Consider the following 20389-nt stretch of genomic DNA (forward strand, 5'->3'; position numbering starts at 1 on the left):
ACCGCTTCGTTTATGAAATTCCGTGTTTTGTTCCACAATAAGCTCCATTTATGTACTTAGTGTCCTTCTCCATTTGTGAGATCCATGCTGTGCTTCTGCATGGATTCCTACTGCATCAATTTTTGATGCTGTACTTTTTATAGCCTTTTAACTGGCTTTTAAAGAGTATTTCTGTCCAGAGACCACAGACACAATAAATGTTTTGTTTAGATACTGCTCAAAATGTTTTGACAAACAAGTACGCTGCGTGCCTCCTGAAGCAGAAATGAGAACGTAGCACAAGGCTTTATTTGAAGGTAATTGAATTTATAGAGAGCAAGAGACAGCAAACAGATCAAGCCGTGTTCAATAGCATTTCCAGTGGGAAGGACACAGGACCAGCGCTGGACGGATCACTCCATTATTCTGAGAGGGTCTGGGAAAAAAGACAACACGAACCACAGAACTGACTGAATTTTATGTTGTGTGTCACCAAGGGACACCCACCAAAACCAAGCCTGCTCTTAGTAAGGCAACACATTAGCTGCAGAGAGCTCATGCTGTAATTGGAGAAAACAAACAAAGGACAGGAGTGAAAACAGGAATGTGGAAAGGACGAGAAGATGTGGCTGCAGCCCAGGATCCACATTGCTGGTTCCCAAGTCAACGTTTGTTCCCCAGGACCACGTTACGCCACACACACACCTTCACAAAGGGCTGGAGGGAAGACAGTCCCAGGAAAACCAAACCGTACTGATACTCACATATTTCCAACCCAGTGTGGTTTTGCAGTTTTCACAGTAAATGTCTGCAACCGCATGTAATCCTGTTAATAACACCCGCTCCTCTGCGGGGCCACAGCCCACGTTAACTCTGGAAGAAAGGAGAGAAGCTCTCTGTTAGTGCATCTTCCACTGCACGTCACTACAACGAAGCTGACGGCAACTTTATTGCAGTATTTGGGAACGTAAGCAGGAAATTGAGAATACCGAGTCCCGCAGCTGCTCCCAAACAAAGACCTCTTGCAGCTCCAGATCAGAATGAAAAGGTAAAATGGAGATTTTGTTCGACTGAAAATTCTACAAAGTTTTGAAAGGAAGATTAATAACGCAGTAGTAAATTGCGCTAATGATGCATTTGAGAAAGATTTTCATTTTCAAATTGCTAAAATTGTAACTTTTACTTTCCCAAATGGAACTTGGGGAAATGGAACTGAAATCAGCACTTCTTCTGAAAGACATCCCAGCAGCGATCGTACCCAAACGATTTTCAGTGACTGGGAAAATTATAGTCAGTTTTTATGCTAGCTCTAAAATTCACATTCAGACATTACTTACTCTCTGCATTTATAAAACCTGGGCTCTTTGGCTCAACTGTGTTCTCTAAGAAGAGAATGAGTCATGTTAGCTCTAATTCCTCAATCTGATGATGAAAAAACACCTCTTCCTAGCTGCTTATCTGAAACTTGAACATAAAATCAAACACGAATCAGTGCTATTTCTTGCCTCCTTCTCCAACCACTTCCAGCAAGCTCCCAAATCTTAGAGGTTTCCTAAAATAAAGGTTTTCTGTACGTCTTCACGAGGGTTTTCTTAAATCTACCCCAAGAGACGCGGAGCTGACCCCATGGAGCGGTACTCACACTGAATTGAAGAGGTACGCTCGTCCTTGGCTTCCTTGGAAGGACTGAAAGGCAAGAAAACAAAATTCAGCCAGCTGCCAGGACTAAGGCTAAAGCAGGAGCTACTCTCAGCAGCTGCATTAATGACCTCAGGCGGTCAGGGCCTGAAACCCACATCGGTACGGGCTTCAGGATGGGAACCCCGAGAGCCAAACGAGAGCCGGCTGGCAGAGGGCTTGTCCTGAGCGTGGAAAGGGAACGGCTGCAGCATTTACAGCACTGTGCGAGCCCTGCCTGCTTTCAAGTTACGAAGTCAAGCTTTTTGCCCTCTTACATGCCAGCAATGCCGACGTTCCCCCTTCCAGGTCCATTTACGAATTTCACACTCCTGCCTCATCCTTACCCAGCGCGGCCTCGCTGCCAAATATCAATTTCACCCTCTTCCAAACAACAGCACGCTCACGTTTTCAGTTTGAAGCACTGCCGTGGGGCTCGATGGCAGGCGAGGTACCCTTGGGAAGACTGGGGGTGCGCGCTGAACCCCGCTGCGAGATCGGGAGCTGTCGGTGCGAGGTGCCCAGCAGAGGAATGCTGTGTCCCAGAGGAATTGCTGCTTTATCCCTTTAACCCTCCTGCAGTGCCCAGACTGTGCTGCTGGGGGGAACAGCACAGGGCTGAGCCCCCCCAGGGCAGGAGGAAGGGGCCAGGCAGGGCCCTGCCCTGCTACAGAGCAAACAGGGCAACAGCAGGGGCACCGGCACTGCCCGCTGCAGGAGGGGGCCGAGCCTGGAAGGAGGGGATGTGGGGGGCACGGGAGGAGGCACCGGGGGGAGAACGAAAGCAGATGGAGCCTGCTCGCCATCCAGGCCTCCCCAGTAAATCCTTTTCCATAAACACCAAAGGGACTGCGCCTGCCAGTAACAACAGCCATGGGAGCGAAGCTTTTCTTGGTACAGAAATAGGATTTTCCATTACTGCTGCACAAAGGCCTGTCTTCAATAAACAACAAAACCAAACCCAGCAGCTTTGTGTCTGGGGCTCCCCGGATGCTCCCAGGGGGCAGCAGCATCCGTGCCCTTCCCTCCAGCTCAAGCCAGGGCTTTTGGGCACCTAAGGGCGGTCACAGCACAAGAAAAAAAATCACACTGGTTCTCTGCTGCCCCAGCAGGACTTCTCAACACGCCACCGCTCAGCTTGCAGAGCTGCTGCCTGCCTCAATACCCGCCCTGCAGCCAGCTGAGGGTTTGGCAAATCACAAAAAAGAAGCGAGGAAGGTCTGGCAGCCACCTCAGCTTCAGTAACGCATCTGCTGTCCGCAGGCCCCAGCTGACAGCATCTTGGTAAACACAGCACAGGCAGGGGGTACCTCGGTGCTGTACCCTCAGTGTTTCTGGAGGTGTTCCCTCTCTGCTGGGACTCCACAGAGAAAAACCAATGGGCGCTTTGAAACCAGGAGAAACGGATCCGTTTTTACACGAGCAAGTGTCCTTTTGTGCTGTTGTTTTTTTGGTTTTGTCTCAAAGATGCACGCAGGAAGATTTCCACAGCACCCCTGTGTTCCCTGAGCAGCGACAGCCAGCAGCAGCCCTGCCTCCTGTGCCGTGTGTTTTATTTGTGTGTTGTTTTTGATGCACAGAGGTGCACGCGTGCATTCAAATACCGACTTCAGACTCTAAAGCAGCAGCTCCTGGCACCACTTTCCAGCCGAAAGAAACGGAAAGCATTTTTTTGTTGTTTCCCGCTGGAAGCCCAAGCACATATTTTTCTCTGCACTGCTGGTGCTGAATGCCTGGCTGGAAACACACCCATACACGCCAGCAACAAGACTCCCTCCCCATCCTCCCTGAGCCTTCTCAAACACAATGCAAGCTTCTGGGATGCACCACACACAGCAGCTTACTCCTCCCGAGTGCTCGCACTCAAACCCCTTCCTGCTCCTCCCCGAGGAGCTGCAGGGCTGGAGGAGCACTGCTCCGAGCACCCAGGTGGGAACCACGAGCCTGGAGCCAGCCATTTGGCTGCGGATCCTCCCCTGCCAAGCTGCATCTCCTTACGGCAAAAGCTCCACGTTAAAGTGCCTTTGGTGGCTGCTGTGGATGAACAAGCTCCTACCACCCAATTTATTTACTCAGAGCCCCTCAGCCATGCTGGTTGCATACAGGATCTGTGAAAGCACACCTCTGAGCCCTGTGTTCCTGCTTCTGGAGACACACAGGGGGGGCTGAGCCCCACACGCGGTCCCTGTTCCCCCAGTACCTGCAGCTCCCCATTCAGCCTGCAGCCCACTCAGCAGTTCCACGGAGCGAGCAGATGACAGGATTAATATCCCAAGTCTTTGTGATGGCATTCGACAATAGACCAAACACAAAAAGAGCTGGCTGGAATCATCTGGAAAAGCAGGAAGCTGCTGCCAGGACCAAATGGCTCCGCACTGATGTTCCTCTGCAGAACGCTGCCGCTTACCTACATCCAGCTGGCAGCCTCTTACCAGGGCAATAAAACAAAAACGAAACAGCAACTGGTCCCCAAGAGGGAAGAAGGAACACAGCGTGCCCCTCCGAGCTGCACTGGTGAGAGCTACAAATAATCCTCGCTGAGAGAACACCAACGGGGACCGAGAGCCTGGAGGATCTGCCCGGGCTCAGCAGCAGCCGGCACGTCCTGGGCGATGCCAACAGCACCAGGAGAGGTACAGCCATCCGAGCCCCTTGGCTAAGGGCCATGCCTGTGCTTGGGATGTCCCCATCGGGGCACAGCAGGCCCTGAGCAACATCAGCAGCTCCCGGGCTTCAGAGTCCCTGACGTCTGGGCAATCAGTCCATGCAAGGATGCATCCAGAGCTCTGTTACTGCTTCCTTCCCACCTTGGTATACGACTCGGTCCTGCTGATTTAGACCTTGAACTTCTGAGCACGACATTTCTGTTCTCATAAAACACAGTTTGAACATGGGGAGGAGACCTTTGGGTACACCCAAAGCACGACGGCAGCTCACCCAGAACGCACGCGAGCCTGCTACGAAGACGTGCTCCAAACCACAGGCTCTCTGAGCACGAGGAAATAAGGGTGGGAAACTCAGCAAAGCTCCAACACCAAGGAAACTGCGGTCTTTAAACCTGGCAATTCCTGTTTACGTTGTCAGGATTAAAAAAAAACACAACACAGCTGGGTCTTAAACCATGTTGGGTGCTGCAGAACACGGCGCAGGCACTGGCTGCTGCAGCGCTCAGCCACACAGCGGGCACGGGGCGATGTCGTGCCCCAAACCACCAGCAGACAACCTTTGCACGTCTCCCACTCTCTCCAGCACTTAATCCCAATTCCTGTCAGCTGCTATCCCAAGTAAAATGATTCTGATTAAAAAAAAAAAGTCTTGCAGCGTGTTTATAGCAACCCCCACGCCCAGCAGCAGCACGCCCGATGGTATTTCCCAGAGGAGCACGAGCTCAATTTGTCGGTCCCTGTACCCACACAGGCTCCAGAGCTCCTCGGGGGTCGGTAATTCCTGCTGTCCCCAGGGAAGGGGCAGTCAATGATCAGATTTAAGCGAGCTCATCTTGCTTTGATTATGCCAGCTACGACCGGCGCCAAGGGAACCGCTCCCACTGCTCCACCCGGGCGCAGACGTGCCCTTCCCCTGCTCCAGCTGCCTTTCCGAGCTCTAATTGAGCTCTAACACGGGTCCTTAATGCTATGGAAAGCCCAGCGTCGATATGGAATTAGCAGACCCAACTCAGCTCTGAAGTAATTCAATTAGCTCAGCACGGCCCTATCCACCGCCAGCCCGGGCGGTGTGATGGACGAGTGAGGAGCAGCGAGCTCACCGTGGTGTGTCCTAGGGGCAGCCACGTCCCAGCAGCTTCGTGCTGTGCCTTGGGTTCTGCAGGCTGGGAGAAGGAAACTGCTGCACAGCCTGGGCAGCGTGCTGGAGCCACTGACCAGCTCCGTGCTGCGAAGCTGATAGCATCCAGCGCAGACGTGGTCCTGAGCAGTGCACGCACACCGCCTGCTTCTCCAGCGGCCAGAAACAATCCTCCACGAAGAAGAAAACCAGAAGAAGAGGGGACCATGCCATCAGCACCAGCTGAAGCCTCGGTCAGACCTCCTCCAGGCCCTCTGCTGTGCTTTGAACCCGCGCTACGCTAGCCTCCCCATCCTCACAACGCTGTGCACAGCTTCATCTTCAGGCAAATTTAAGCAGCAAACCTAGTTTTTGGGGTGTGATTCTCTCATCTTTCCGTGTTTCTAGGAGATGGAGCTAAGAAAAGCCAGCGCTGCTCACCAGACGCCCAGCAGCACTGAGAACTGCAGGAGAAGGCTTGGAGCAGCTCTGCAGTGCTACAGCCACAGCCTCAGTGCTGCTCGGGAAGCTGGAACCCCCCCAGCACCTGGAACCCCCCCAGCACCCTGCAGACACCCTCTGCCACGAAACGTCACCGTGCTGCCCATGAGAAGAGCTCTCCAACACACGTCAGCACGCCACGAAGGTGACAGCAGTGCTCCAGCGGGGCTGCCTTGCTCCCAGGCAGGCTGTGCGAGGTGATTTAAGTGGGTGAGGATTCGGGAGCACCGTTCCTGGTTATTAATTCCTGTGTCAGCCCGACCCTCCATTATTACCAGGGGGAGAGCGAGAGACTTCTTTCAAAGGGAAATTTTCCATTGAAGCTGCAGAGGAAAGGAGAGATCCCTTCTGGGGCTTTGCGGTAACGAAAACCAGGATTTAGGGGAAGACAAATGGCCAGGTTCGAGTTTTTTCCTCAAGTACAACGCCAATTTAAGCCATCAGTCTGCTAAGCTAAAGCCTGAACAAAGTTCTGTGAGGTATTTCAAGATTCAGAGAAGTATTTGCAAACTCCTCTGTCCCCTCCTGCCTCCAACACGCCTGGCAGGCTCCCCTGCAGCCCCTGACTCAGCTCAGACACAAGCTGCTACGGCCCAGAGGTAATCGTGAGCCCTCTCTGTGCCTCCTGGATTCTGCTTTTATTTATTTTTAAATGTGTTTCTAGCCCACAGACTTCAAAGTGCAATTTCAAAATGTGAATGCTAAAGGCACAAACAACAGAAGGCAAATAAAAAGTACACTGAATTTATTACTTCTATAAAACTTAGCATTTTGTGTGTTCTCATGCAGTTTTTGATGGCCTCTGCTTGCTGCTGCAGCACTTCAAAACTTGACTTTAGAATGGAAAGCGATGGGAATACTTTCTGCTTCCTTTCCCAGTGTTTGCTTTTATATTTAGGGGAGCACACAGAACCAGAGCAGCTTCAGGAGAGAGATGTCCCTCTCCGCAACCCGAGCAGGGGTTATAGATGTGGGACAAGAAGCACGCGCAGCCCCATGAGAGCAGGGAGCAATTGCTCCTTCTCTGCTCTCGAGCTTCCCTCTGCAAAGGGAAATCTCTGGCACTGCAGTCCCCAGCGACAGCCATCGAACGCAACCCTTCACGTTTTGGTACGTAGGAAGTGCAACGGGGAGAGCAGAACTTTATTATTCGCTGGGGAAAAAAACTACAGAAGATGAAAACGAAGCCCAGCTTTCTCTTTCTGGATACAGAAAGATGAAAAGTGGTTTCATTCTGGAGCATCTACAACTGCTAGGGCAGGAGCTGTAACTCCCTGCAGCAGGCTGATGCTGGCTCCATCACCCAACAACCAAGTCATTTGGAGAAGGAGCAGCAGGGAGGAAGCAATGCCCATTTTTTCCCCACATTAATTATTGCTACTGCGTGGGTTTTAGAGCTAAGCACACGACAGAACCGGGATGGAAAATGGAAACTGCTAATGCAACGCTTAATTAGGAGCGTAACAGCGACCGCCCTGTCTCAGCGGATCCCTGCGCCCCGTTAACGTGGCTGCTGAGCTCACGCTGGCTTCTCAGCAAGAGCCACATCTGCAGGGGGACACGCAGGGCAGCAGCTCCTTGCTCCCCCAGGCCAGATCTGCTGCTGTGCAGATGAGCAGACGCACACCTCACTGCTGGGAAGGCTCACCTGGATGGAGTTACCTTCCCATCAATCCACCCCCTGCACTCGGGTCCCAGCTCAGACCTGCCAGGCCTTCCCGGACACTTCAGCTGTGACCTGTGTGGGCCTGCTAAAACTTCCTCCTCTTCCAATTCCAAGGGCCAACAACCGAAACAGCCAAGGAAGCCGGGAAGGCTCAGACCTGATCGACTCCATGCTCCAGTCGTTCAGGATCTGCAGCAGATGCAGCAAAAGCCCTGATGATTCACTGTCCTTCGGCCCTGGCAGCTCCCTGGGTAACAAATGGGAACAATATTTTATTTATGCTCAGGTCATCAATTTTAAGGGAGAGGAAGAGGGAGAGTTATTTCCATAAAGTGATGGATTCGAAAATCCATTTTTATCCTCCCTGACAGGGAATTCAAAACCATTTTGAATTATTACCTTTTTCCCTTTTTTTTTTTTTTCCTGGGACCAGAATGAAGTATTTTAGAAATCACATAGCAATTAATTGCTGCATAAACACAATTATACAAGGAGGTACAAATTTCCTTGGGCTCTTTCTGCTAAACAACCACATCCTGACTAAATAAGAGGCCCGATGCTGGCTGCCCTCAGATCCCACGAAGGCCGGTAGGAACTGAGCGAGCACCGTGCCTTGTAGGATAAGCCCCAGAGGAGGCAATTACCCAGGACAGATCTCATTCAGGTGGCTGCACTACGGAACAGGTACTACAAATAGTCCTTATGCAGCTCAGATTTCATACTCCAACTTTTTCCAGGAAAGGGCACTTTGGTTTCTTCTCTGTCTTTCCCATAAAGGCTTCCCAGAGCTGCTGAGCCCTGGTGCCCTGCTCCAGCTCAGGCCAGCAGCCCGCGACCTGCCCGTGACGGTCTCCTGGGGAGGAATTTGGGTGCCAGAGCTCATCTCTGCCCTGTTGGGTCAGACACTGGAGGAAAAGGCTCCCATTTAACATCTCTGCTATCACATTGTTCTACTGAGAACTAGAGTTTAATTTTAAGCTTCGTGGAAATCAAGAACTACGAGGTACCTTACTAAAAGTTCATCACAGCAGCAAAATTGGGAAGCTAAAAAAGGCCAAAAAACCCTCCTTGAACCCTAGCGATACTTGCAGCTAAGAACAAAGCTCCAAATAATATCTGAAAGACGATTCATTATGGAACAAGAGCTGAAAAACAGGATGCAAAAGCCACTGGACAGCTGCTAGAGATGTGCGTAAAATTGATAAAGCCGGTGCCTAAGGAGCTAATAGCGAAATAAATGAGCAGAAGCTGAGTGTGCAGTGCTGAGCCAGTAAGACTAATGCAATTATGAAATGCATACGCTGTGAAGATATTACTGCTGCATACTGCTGAGGCTGGAACAATGAGACCAGCCCTGTTTCCATTCCTAAAAGGATGTCGAAACGCTAGAAATGTCGAAAAGAACCACAAGAATGATACAGAACTGGAAAAAATAACATCTTACCGTGACAGACAAAACTGAATCCGTATAGCTTATCAGGAAAGTGATCAGGAGTGCCCTTGGTTACTGTATACCATTAACTTCCCCAGCAAGAAATAGTAGGGACCAGAGATCTATTAGAAAAATAAAAAAGAATGACCACCAACTGGAAGCTCAAGCCAGACAAATCTCAATCCAGTGTCGCCAATTTTTAGTAGTGAGGATGAGTAACCACTGGAAAAAGTGACCGAGGGGAGCAGTGAATTTTCCTTCCTGAAGCCTTCAAACCAAGACTAACTGCTTTTTCTGCGAGACGTGCTGCAAGCCTGACGAAATTCACTGGCCCATGCTCTAGGAGAGGTCAGACATGATAGCTCCTCCTGGACTTAGGGGTTCATTAGTGTGAAGCCGGGAGCTTAAATTCACATTTGGGAAGAAACAAGACCTACTTTAAAAGCAAGAAGAAACCCAAAACGGTAAGAACTTCACCCCTGAGAAGAGAATAACTTATCCCCCTGTTCAGTTTTTCCCCTATGACAGAAACGTAGGATTTTCACTCGTCTCATCTTGGCCACACACCAAGTACCTCTTTTTCCATTAAAGCAGTTTCGAAACAGCCACATCCCAATTTTAGGTTAGTCCTTTGGCTTGTGTGCATGCCCCCCTTCCCTCCCCAGCAAGTAACTTCATGTCTTCAAGGTGAACTGACGTAAAACACGGGCTTGGCAGCGCCGCTGAATGGTTCTTGAGAGGCGAGGTAGTGGGAACACGCGCTGACTTCTTCAAATACTCAAAGGGGGAAAGAAAAAAGAAAAAAGAAAAGCCCAACAACTGCTACGTAAGGTGTGCAGTAATGCTCTCAAGCAGCAGAATTCATCCACAGCTTATCTGAAAGCTGGCACCGAAGTTTCAAATTCTTCTAAGATCCTCCAGTGGGAAGATGGAGCAGAGTTTGCTGCTTTCAGCATGCCGTAAGGATCACCAGGAGGCTGCTGTACCAAGGAGCTCAGGCTCCAGCAGCCTGCTGGCCAGGGATGGAAAAGGTGCAGGAATCTCAATGGCTGGGAGCGAGGTTTGCTTCTAAGCCTTGCAACTCCTGCCTCAAAAGACAGAAAAGGGCTTGTAAGTAATCCCTCGCTAACAATCCAGCCCCAGTCAAGAAAGTCAGGCACACACAAGTTCTCTTTCTTTTCTAAATTCTCGGGGCTGGAGGAACTGCAGCCTTTTGTGTTGAAAGATTTCGCATTCGTGTTCAGTAAGGGTCCTGAGCAGACATCAAAGGAAAACATTAAACTTCTTAGGCAAGCCTTAGGCTAACTTCAGAGGATATATGGCTGCATAATGTTTAGCACTTGGATCACAGTAATTCATGGAAAAAGAAACTGCAGGACGCCCACAAGACATTCCCTACATACTTCCATAATCAGGGACATTTCTGCTGGATTACTTCTCGCATGGCAAAAAAAGGCAGCAAAAAAAAGGCAGCAACCAAGACACCAACGTGGCTGCATCTGGCCGGCGTCTTTCTGCTCGTTCCCATCCTTCCCCACTGGACACGAGGTACACATAAATTCATGCGTTCCAAGACAGACAAAGAAAGTGAAAAGCCCAGATCAGGTAGAAACCAGCATCGCATCTACTCCGAGCCAGAGAGGAACTGCTGTTTACTCTGCTGAATGTCTGTTTTGCTCGCTGTTCCCCCAGGCCCTGCACTAGAAAGCGAGGCAGCAGGCACACTGCTCAAGAGAAGCCCCCCATCTCCTTTCCAAGGAGGTTTTGCCACCATTGATTATGGAATGTGTGTTTTTCTTAAAGGTTCTAAGAACCATGGGATGCTGTGCCTGGGAAAGAGAAATGTAACAAGTATCTTTCATTTCTTTTCTGGCAAGGGGAAGGCACTGAAATACACTTTTTAACTACAGCTGCCTGGCACGATACTTTTGTTTCCAGGGTACAGCCAAAGGGGATTAGACACCCTGTACTAATTAATAAAAGCAGACGGTACCTGCTCCAGAGCTGCATCTCCCAAGCAGACGGGACAAAACAGCAGCAGTTCAGCTGTCCAGGTGGGGAAAGGGGGGAACAAAGCACAGGAATCTGTTACAGCGCTGGGTTGAGTTCCACGAGTCTCAGTCCATTTAGGCATTGGAAAAAGCAATGAAACAAGAGCATGTACTAAATTTGGCACGCATTTAAGTGATACTTTGCTAGGAGGGAACAAGAACCTCCGCTCCCGCTAGCCCAGACACCGAAGGAACATATAAATGAAAAGTAGTTACTCACCCCACCCATCTATCTGATCACCTTCTGTTTCCTGAGTCAGCCAGACCTTTCTTGGCCAGACGACACAAGCCACAATTTGGATCTCATTACAAATCAGACACACTAAACCGCTCTCTCCCTTCGGCTGCAGAAGATAAAAGGCCAAGAAAGCAGGCAACATTTTGGTAACCGGCTTCGTGTAACAGCTTCAGCTTTTCTTAAAAGCCTCAGCATCGATTATTTTCTTTAAATAGCAATGGCTTAGAGAGAACCCTTCCACCCATGTCAATGCACGAGATTTTCCTAAAGAAGAGAAGAAAGCAAAAACTGTCAAACTGTCCTGCCAAAGTGTATTTGTCAAAGAGCTTCTGATACCCAGTCACAGCAAAACACTGAAGTCAGAGTGAGTTAACGCTGGTGCTGAAGGTTTAAGAGGTAAGATGCAGAGAAGAGGAAATAAAGTATAGGCTGACATGGAACAATGCTGGGATTCAGCTCCAGAGAGCGCATCGGCCAACGGCGTGAGCCAGTGCTGCAATGTGTGCGTGTCCAGAGGAGCTAAAAGCTCGTGGCACGCCAAGCAGCACAGCTCTCATGTGGTCTCTGTACGACTTGGGGCAAAATGAATATAGGAATTAATTCCTTCAAGCCAAAACACCAACACCCTGCTGTTACATAAAAGCCTGTTTTCTGGGGAGTGTTTCCAACCATGGTGTCATTTGGGCTGTTTTGAATCAAGTGACATAGTCAGGTTCAAGATGGGATGCACTGCAGACTGAGAAACGCTCTGGTTTGAAATCATCTCCCGTTCCCTTCTCAGTCCTCACGGTGCCTGTTCCTTCCTTCAGTCTGTTACGTTTCCAGATGGAAAACAAGCGCGGCAATTCCACCGCCCGGTTCTCAGATGCTAATAGAAGCCTGTGATGAAAGAGCTGCAGAAGGCCTCGGGGAGATGCTTAAATCCTAACTCAAACAGATAAAAAGATGACTATTTCAGTTTGCCTGGGAAAGTTTCTGCACACATTGGAAACCCCTTGAGGCAGGGACTGCCCTTCTGTTCTCAGTTTAATAGCCTGTTGTACAAATTGTGATTGCACAATTATTCTTATAAAGTTTTCAATTATACAAAGAACGTATTTTATTAAGGTTTATAACTGTGAGAAATAAAACCTAAAACCCCAAACCCTTTGGACTCAGACTGCGTGACCCACTAATGCTCAGCAGCAAAGCGGCCCCAGCACCATCAAAAATTTACACCGCAGCCCACAACAAACCCTTCGAAGGAGCAACACGAGCACCCCAGCACACTGCAGTTCAGACTTCCATACTTCAAGACACACAGCTTTAGTCTGTGCCTTTGGATCTTCCCTCCTGCGTTCGTGTTTTTAGCAGTCAGCACTCCGGGCAGTCGCTGCACACCTCGATGGCCAGGAACTCCAGTTCCGAGCAGCACGGCACGCTGGCACTGCCCAGCTGGAAGCTACTCACCTGCAAAGCTGCGTGGCACAAAGGACCAGAGGTTGCACAAAGGACCAGAGGGGGCACGGACGTGGCACAAGGAAGGGAAAATGTGTCAAAGGTGCAACCAGTGGGCACGCGCAGCCACGTGTTTTCTCTGCTTTGGGACCAGCAACAGTTAAAAGAGCAGAGCTCGGATTCTGATCTATGATGAGGACAAGGTGAAATATCTTCTTTAGCCACTAAAGCACCTCCTGGGTCCCAACACAAAACCCAGCTTGCAACACCTCTCCCAGGGGAGAGCCAGGGCAGTGACCACCCCCTTTTTACAGGTAACAGACCCGAGCACAGGAGCAGGCACCTAAAGGCACGCAGCCGGGCTGAGAGGCTGAATGGGTTCTGTGCCCAGACCCGGGGCACAGACCGGTCCACTCTCCTGTGGACATTTACATTTCAAAACCTCCTTCTGCTGAGGAAATGTACAGCCTCCTCTCCTTTAAAAGCTGCAGGCTTTATAGCCCTCAAGGCCAGCTCTGCTGAGCATAGCGGCCACTGTACCGGAGCGAGGAGCCCCCAAGAGGCCCACAATGACTCAGAAGCAATAGCCTAAGAGGAAGCCTGTCTACAGAGAAGCTGCAAAACCCCGAACTGTGGCAGTCTGCAACCAGCATTATTCATAACAGAACGCTTAAATTCGATTGTTTGGCATGGAGACAGCATCACAGAGGTGTGGATCAGCCCAGCCAGGCAACAACCAGGAGAAGAAGGCAGGAGAGCCTCCAGCAGCAGCAGGCAGGTCAGAGCACCAGCAGGAAGAATCCAGAAGGACCCTCACAGCTGCACAACCAGTGCCCTTGGCGCAAGGTGACACAAGTTTGTCTCTTCTGTGCAACAGGGAGGGGGAAGCACTGCACCCTAACAGGCAGGGCAGCTCTGTCCCATGCCATCCTGGCCTCTCTCTCTTGAGGCTGCTCCAGAAGCTGAACTCATTCAAGGTGCACACACGCCCAGAGTTCACAGTGCAATTTCCTCTCATCTCAGCTAATAAATCTTACGGTGTGCCTGCTTTTTCTGAGCACGGGTTTTACGAGCTGAATAAACCTTATGGAGGCTCGATTGCCAAGGCAGCCCAAACCTAGAAACTTGATGCCTGACCACAGCCAGGCACAGCAGGCTCAGAGAGCTGCTGTGAGGAAGCAGAGCAGCAGTTTCTGCGCTTCAGAAAGAGCTTAACTGGCCTGCTCCCTCTGCAAAGACCCCTATGTATTGGCTCTGAAAGCTTTTCATTCAGCTTAGCCTCAAGACCCTTCCCCTCATGATCACGGGATCGTAGACAGGACAGCATCCTCTGGCTGTGCTGAGCAGCAAGCACCCAAAGAGCCCTGGCAGGTAACTCTCAGTCCCGGCCATCCGTCCGTGCGCATTTACAGCTGGCATCACGGCAAGAGACAGACCACCCGTGAGGAAACCTGTCCTCTGGGGCTGTTCTGGAATTGACTTTTAACAAAAGCAGCAGCTCACCCTTAGATCCTCTAGGCTAAGAGCCCATTTTCCAAGCAAAAACCGCAGCAGCGAAGGCCGGGCGCTGGCACAGCGACTGCCACCGGCGCACGGGGTGAGGTCAGGCACGTACCTTGGAAATGAGTTCATCGTGGTTAGCCAGATGAGCCCTGCAGTGAATGCAGCTGTAGGTCCTGTGGCACGAAGGCAGATACGCCTGGAAAGTCTTGGACCTTGTCATCTTCACCATTGGAGCCACCGAGCGCTGCGTGAACTCCGGGGTGGCCCAGGAGGCGCTGCCGCAGGAGGGGTCGCACGGGAAACACCGAAAGACACAGGTAAAGGCCGTGGTTTGGCAGGTGGCGGGTGTGGGGCAGGCTCCACACGCTGGGGACAGCTTCAGAGGAAGAGATTCAGCCGGAGGGGACGGAGGAGCTGGCACAGACCTGCGTTGGGAACAGAGCAGAGACGCGGTGAGCTGCGGCTGCCTCCTGGCCGGCGGGGGGACCGAGTGCCCAGAGGAAGCAGAGGGGACAGGAGCAGCCAGGGGACAGGGACACGGACACAGCCTGCAGATCAGACCCAGAAGGACAGGGCTGTGTCCACAGCTCAGCTGCTGACGGGCTGGCTGCCCTCACCGCCCCGCTCCTGCTCTCCACCATCTTCTGCCACTCAACCCCCTACACCTCCATTCATTCTCCCAACACTTAATGGATTTAGAAGAGCTACAGAGGCACAAAGATGCTACAGAAAATCATTTTCATCACGCCTGGCCTCCCAGACCCCTCTGGGGAGCAGCACACGCCCAGCTCCAGCAGCCCTCGGAGGAGCTGGGCTCTGTCAGCTGGAGGCAGCCAGGAGCCCCGTTCTCTCCACGCCGCCCCAGTTTCCACCTGGGAAATGGAGGATTACTTCACCACGCTCACCTTCTTTAACCTGCAGCAAGCTCCGAGGGCAGCAGCCGCTCTACAAACCGCACTCCAGTATTTTGTTTTCCCCGTCAGACCGTCTGAGGGCACTCACAGCCAGGAGCAGCCTCCGGGTCCACCCTGACGGCAGCAGACGGCTCAAAATTCTCTTCAGGTTGGCAAAACTCTTTGCTATCCAGCATTACCTGACAGCCTGCTAGGTAGCTCAAGCTTGGCTCTTTTCTGTCAGAAATCAGGTTTCAGATTCCCCCTCTCACCTCAGCAGGTATCGGTGTTCCCTCCGAGAATGGGGGCAGCAGTGGAACGAGGGAAGTACTCGGCACCCAGCGTGCACACATGCTCTAGAAATTAATCACGGGCTCTGGCTGCTCCTCCCAGGAGGATTTCCTTCGCATAAAAGATGGGATTCTGTTCAGTTCCCGAGTCTGCATTTTGTGTATCAAATGCTGCAACCACCCCTATCCTAAAATAAAAAAGAAAACCAACCTGCACCTGACCTGCAGCGGAAATTTCTCAGGTGAGGTAACAGAAAGGTGCAGGAGCTGACAGCTGGTCTCTAGCTGGTACGAGTAACCTGCCTGAAGCGTATCCGACCATCTTCCAGGTGAGGCTAACGCCAGCCCAGGTCACCAAGCCGTGAGCCCAGCTCCTCGCAGCTCGCACACTGAGCTGGGTTGTCCCAGACAAGACGCCAGCGACGCGCCGAGCTCCAGGGACACGGCAGAGCACGGACAGACTTGGTCTCGTCTAAGCAAACGTGGCTCGGGCTTGCTAAAGGGACAGGCGTCAAACAGCAGGATGGAAATCAGGAAATCTATCAGGGAGCTGAAGGCAGGAGCTAGGAGAGCTGTGCTAGGAGGCAGTCCTGCAGAACTGCAGCACGCGGAGCTGCTTTTCGGCCCAGCACCAGTCAGAAGCACCTCACCGAGACAGAGCAGCCCCAGACAGGCTGCAAGAGCAACACAAACCAGGCTGCGAGCCCATTACTGCCTGCAGGAAAGCCCCACGCGGGAGCACTGTCAGACACGTGCGAATAAAAACACCACCAACTCGTCCCCTTGGCACCAGGGCACCTTGCACAGAGCCCCCTTTCTGACGCCTCTCCCGAGTCCATTCGTCACTGCCGAGTAACGAGATTGAGGGACTCCACGTTACCTGCCAAGCCTCCTGCCAGCTGGACATCCCTCGAGAGCCAGCAGCACCTGCAGCTTTCCAGCAGAGCTCCTGCAGGCAGCACAGGTTGGAGAACTGTCGTGGGCTCACCCCGGCCCCATCAGCGTGGTCCAAAGCCCAGCACTCGCCAGGAGGCAGAGGCTGCTAAGCCAGCAGGAAAGCTGTGTGCTTTGGTGGGGTTTTTTCCCCCTGAAATATTTTTCTTCTCCTCTACAGAAACATCTCAGTCGAATGGGAAAAGGATTCTTACTCATCCTGCAAAGTGCTGATAACGCTTATCTGTCTGATCGTAGCCGTCAGCACTTCCACGGCACTTCCCATCCCTAAAGCTCTTTGCCAACACTCGTTAATCTGATTAAACTTACAGGGAGAGCTCCGCAAGGTCCATCCTGACACAGAAGGGCTCGCTTGGAACTAAACTGCTCCCCTTCAGGCAAGAGGGCAGCCTGAGGAAGCAGCCCCAAAGACAGAGACACAAACGATGCCCAGGCAGGTACCACGGGAGCAATGCCCATTTGGTGTTTGCTGACCCCTCTGGCCAGGCTTCCTAGGCACTGGTGTCCTGGAACAGGGAGGGAGGGAGGAAATACTGCAACTGGGCTCTCTCAGAGACATGGAGACGTGCACACACCAGCTGCACACAGCTTTCTGCAGAAGCATTTGATGAGCATCCATTTACTTGACCTCACAACACAGTCACCAGCAGTGAAAGCACCTGACCTTTTGGAACAGGACACAAAAATTCAAGTCGGATGGTATCTGAGCACAGATTACGATGAAGTGCAACTGCTGTTCTCAGTACCGTGCTGAGAGGGCAAACTCATCTCTTCACTCAAGCCAGAGGAGAGCATGAAGATCTGGGAGCTAAGACCTTGCTGGGAAACCTAGCTAAGATGGTAGGAAAGAACCTGCCTTAAAAAATAAAATAAAATAAAACAACTTCAGATAAACTCCAGCATGGAAGCCATACTTTATAAAAAGACTGCCGATGTTCAGCATCTAGCCAACAACAGCCAGATTGCTCACGTACACATCTACACCAGGAGCTCTGCCCTCATCGCAGTGGTGGAGAGGAGGGAAAAACAGTAGGAAGGGCATTTTTCCATCCTGAGCACAGCCACTCGGCTGGAGGGACCCACATCCATCTCAATTACCATCTCAAAATACATCAAATAACATCTGTGGCTCTCAGCAATGCAAAAAAAATAAAACAACCTGGATTTTTTTCCCTGTCTTAGTGGCAAACACACCTGGGTTACAACACACGTACCAGCTCACAGACGTTCATTCTGCTGCAGAGCCAAGGCACGAGGCTGATTTTAGGCCGTGCCTCTGGCTCTGCAGAGCCCGGTGAGCTCATGTTCCTCAGCCTCGCTGACAGTGGGCAGCTGTGAAGTCACTCCATTAACCTTTTTTTAAAACAATAAATAACAAAAACGTTTCCATTACTCAATGATTGTGTGCCTAACAGCCTAAGAGAGATGAGTATCTGCCACTGCAACAGAATCCGGAGTTTTTCTTTCAGAATTCAGGAGAAGTTTATCTCTAGAATGGTCGTGGTTGAGTCAATGCAACAGATATTTGTACAGATTAATTAATTTGCAAGAAATCAGACAGCTGGCTTAGACAAAAGGAATGGATTCTAGGAAAAAGCTTATCGACTTCCTCTGCTGCAGCAATCGGTGAGAAAATCAGCTGAACGCACTGCCTGCACACACTGCTGCCCTGTCAAGTCTGCTACACCTCAAGGAAGAAAAAAACACAACATTTTACTGTGCAAACAGCTTTTTCATTCAGTTTTCACCCTTCACCTGTCCAACAGCCACTTTCCACATTAAGTTCTTTAGTAATTCATGAAACACCAGAGGAGAAAGGCAAAGCCTGTGCTGAATGCCAGCTCCGCGAGGCTGCTGTTTGTACAAGCCCACGCACCACAGGAGCACAGAACAAGAACTCTTACACATGAAGCCCAATTCTGCAACCAACCCATTTGCAATGCAGCTCAGAGGTAAATGTTCCTGTTCGTTCTGGAAGGGCAAACAGCAGGTTTGTGGGTTAGCTTTATGGATTATTTACTTTTTAAGATAAGAGCCTTTAGTTTGTTAAATGCTTAGCAGCAAACGCTGGTAGAGCTGCCTGGAGGAGTTCTGTAAAAAACGATCTGGAAGCCCAAGCTTCCTGCTTCGGTGTGCCTTCGCATTACCATGGGAAGACCCAGAGATGTAGTTATGTTAATTACACCACAACGGGAACCAAGCTGGGAGAGTTCTTTGTTTCCACAAGGTCACAAACTTCAGCAGCCAGCGTTGCTCCAGGGTCTCAGCATGGTTTAAACAAAACATTTGAGGCAGGCACACCGATCGGGGTTTTCTTAACATGGAAGCCACCTTCACACTGCTTAACACACCGCAGTTTGAAAGAGGAAGGCTCGTCTCTAACACAACGAGCTAAAAGGGGAGCCTGGGTTTAACACCCAGCTGTGCTGATCCTCCCTGGGGAATCAGAGCTGGTGTCCCAAGGCCAGATGCTGACCCCTCGGGGATACCTGGCACAGCCGGGAGCCTCCGCACGCGTGTGGTGCGGGGCTGCAGGGAGGATCCTGGCGCTTCGGGAGGGTCTCACCTCAGCACAGGGCTGCAACAGCTTTGGAAAGATGAAGTCGAATCTGAAGGTGGCAGGGTAAGGTGTTTGTGAAAGGCTCTGAATGAAAGGACGAGCGTTGGGAAAGCCAAGAAAGAAGTAGCAGATGGGTGTAAGCCATGTACCTCTACTGCAGTATCTGAAATGCTCTTGGTGAGGGGTATCAGCATGATCAGAAGTCATTACTGCTACAAGAACCATGAGTGTCCTTCCCTAAGGAAGGACTCCTTGCCTGTGCTTCTTCAGCTCATTCTCCAAGCCTTGCAAGCCCATGGAGAAAGGAAATCAGACTGCATGCCTGCATTACTTTTACTTTCAACAGATTCACGTGCAGAACTGCACTAAAGATACAGCATGGAGCGAGATTCTCACTTAAACCACCTTCAGCTGGAAATATCCTTCATTCCCTTATTCCTTTGGGCATCTCCTAGCAAGGCACTCCGTTTCTGCAGACCTCAGCTCTCCCATCCGTGCCCTGGAGACAGCAGCCGCCAGCTGCAGGAGGCACTTTGTGGTTCTGGGAAACAGGATCTGGATGGGTGGCTGCAAAAAGACACCAGAACATAACGCAGACAACAGCCAGGTAACCACTAGAGGGCATCAAAAGAGTCAGAAAACAGCAATTAAAGCCTATCTGGCCAGAGTGAATCAGGGCCAGGCACGGCGCCAGCCACGCTGCACCTGCCGTGCCTGCACATCCCACAGGCAGCTTGTCAGGAGGAACATCGGTTTCTGTTCTGCTGGGTAGCTGTCGATACTAAAACTGTCCCTGCCGTTGTGTCGATCGGAGGAACAAACAGCAAAGCTTCAAGACTCGCTTCAGGTTAATCCCCCCCCCCAAGTCAGTCCAGCTTCATCACTGTAGACATCAATGCTGGTTTTAATAAATTATGGATTAACGAAGTAATCTATGAAAAAATATATTTTAATTGTTCTTTACATAGTTCATTTACCTTCTGACAATTTAGAGATTAAATAAAATTAAACAGATTTTTTTTTTAATTAGGCAACATCCACACCAGTGCATTTTCAGGCTCCCAGGTGCAACTGTGGCACCAGAAGCAAGCGCAGAGGCTGCCTGCAGTCGGAGCAGAAGCTTCCCTGTACTGAGCCACAGCTCACAACCGACTGGCAATCACGGGAACAGGCTGGGTACGTCACTGAAGACCCTGCAGAGATGCTTCTTTCCTTGCTGTGGGCTGCAGGGACCTGAAGACCACAAGAACTTTCTGAATTTATTACAGACCTGGGGCTGAACTCAGCCATTCAGGCCCATCGAGCGTCAGAAATGCTAACTCATCTCTCCCTGCAGCACGGAACAAAGCCCGCTGCTCAAAACAACCCCGTCCAACACGCTACCGACACCACAACGGGGAGGCAAGGGAGGGAAACCATTCTGGA

The 20389-nt window shown here is 51.0% G+C and overlaps 1 protein-coding gene across 4 annotated transcripts in view; it reads right to left on the reverse strand.

Moving 5' to 3' along the window:
* The window catches only part of YPEL2 (yippee like 2), a 28406-nt gene that overhangs the window by 3572 nt on the left and 4445 nt on the right, over positions 1-20389 (reverse strand). Inside the window, exons 1-5 of one of the 4 annotated variants that reach the window (XM_068655594.1) lie at positions 17599-17757; positions 15433-15638; positions 14380-14692; positions 1622-1665; positions 744-852 (exon numbers count right to left, since the gene is read on the reverse strand). In XM_068655594.1, coding sequence (XP_068511695.1) covers positions 744-852; positions 1622-1665; positions 14380-14496 — 270 coding nt within the window. In that variant the 5' untranslated portion in view covers positions 14497-14692; positions 15433-15638; positions 17599-17757. Of the gene's footprint in view, positions 1-743; positions 853-1621; positions 1666-5422; positions 7854-14379; positions 14693-15432; positions 15639-17598; positions 17758-20389 lie in introns of those variants that run through there. The other 3 variants (XM_068655593.1, XM_068655591.1, XM_068655592.1) reach the window with 3 other exon arrangements.

The sequence above is a fragment of the Anas acuta genome, chromosome 19 (genome assembly GCF_963932015.1).
Source record: "Anas acuta chromosome 19, bAnaAcu1.1, whole genome shotgun sequence".
Classification (NCBI taxonomy): Eukaryota; Metazoa; Chordata; class Aves; order Anseriformes; family Anatidae; genus Anas; species Anas acuta.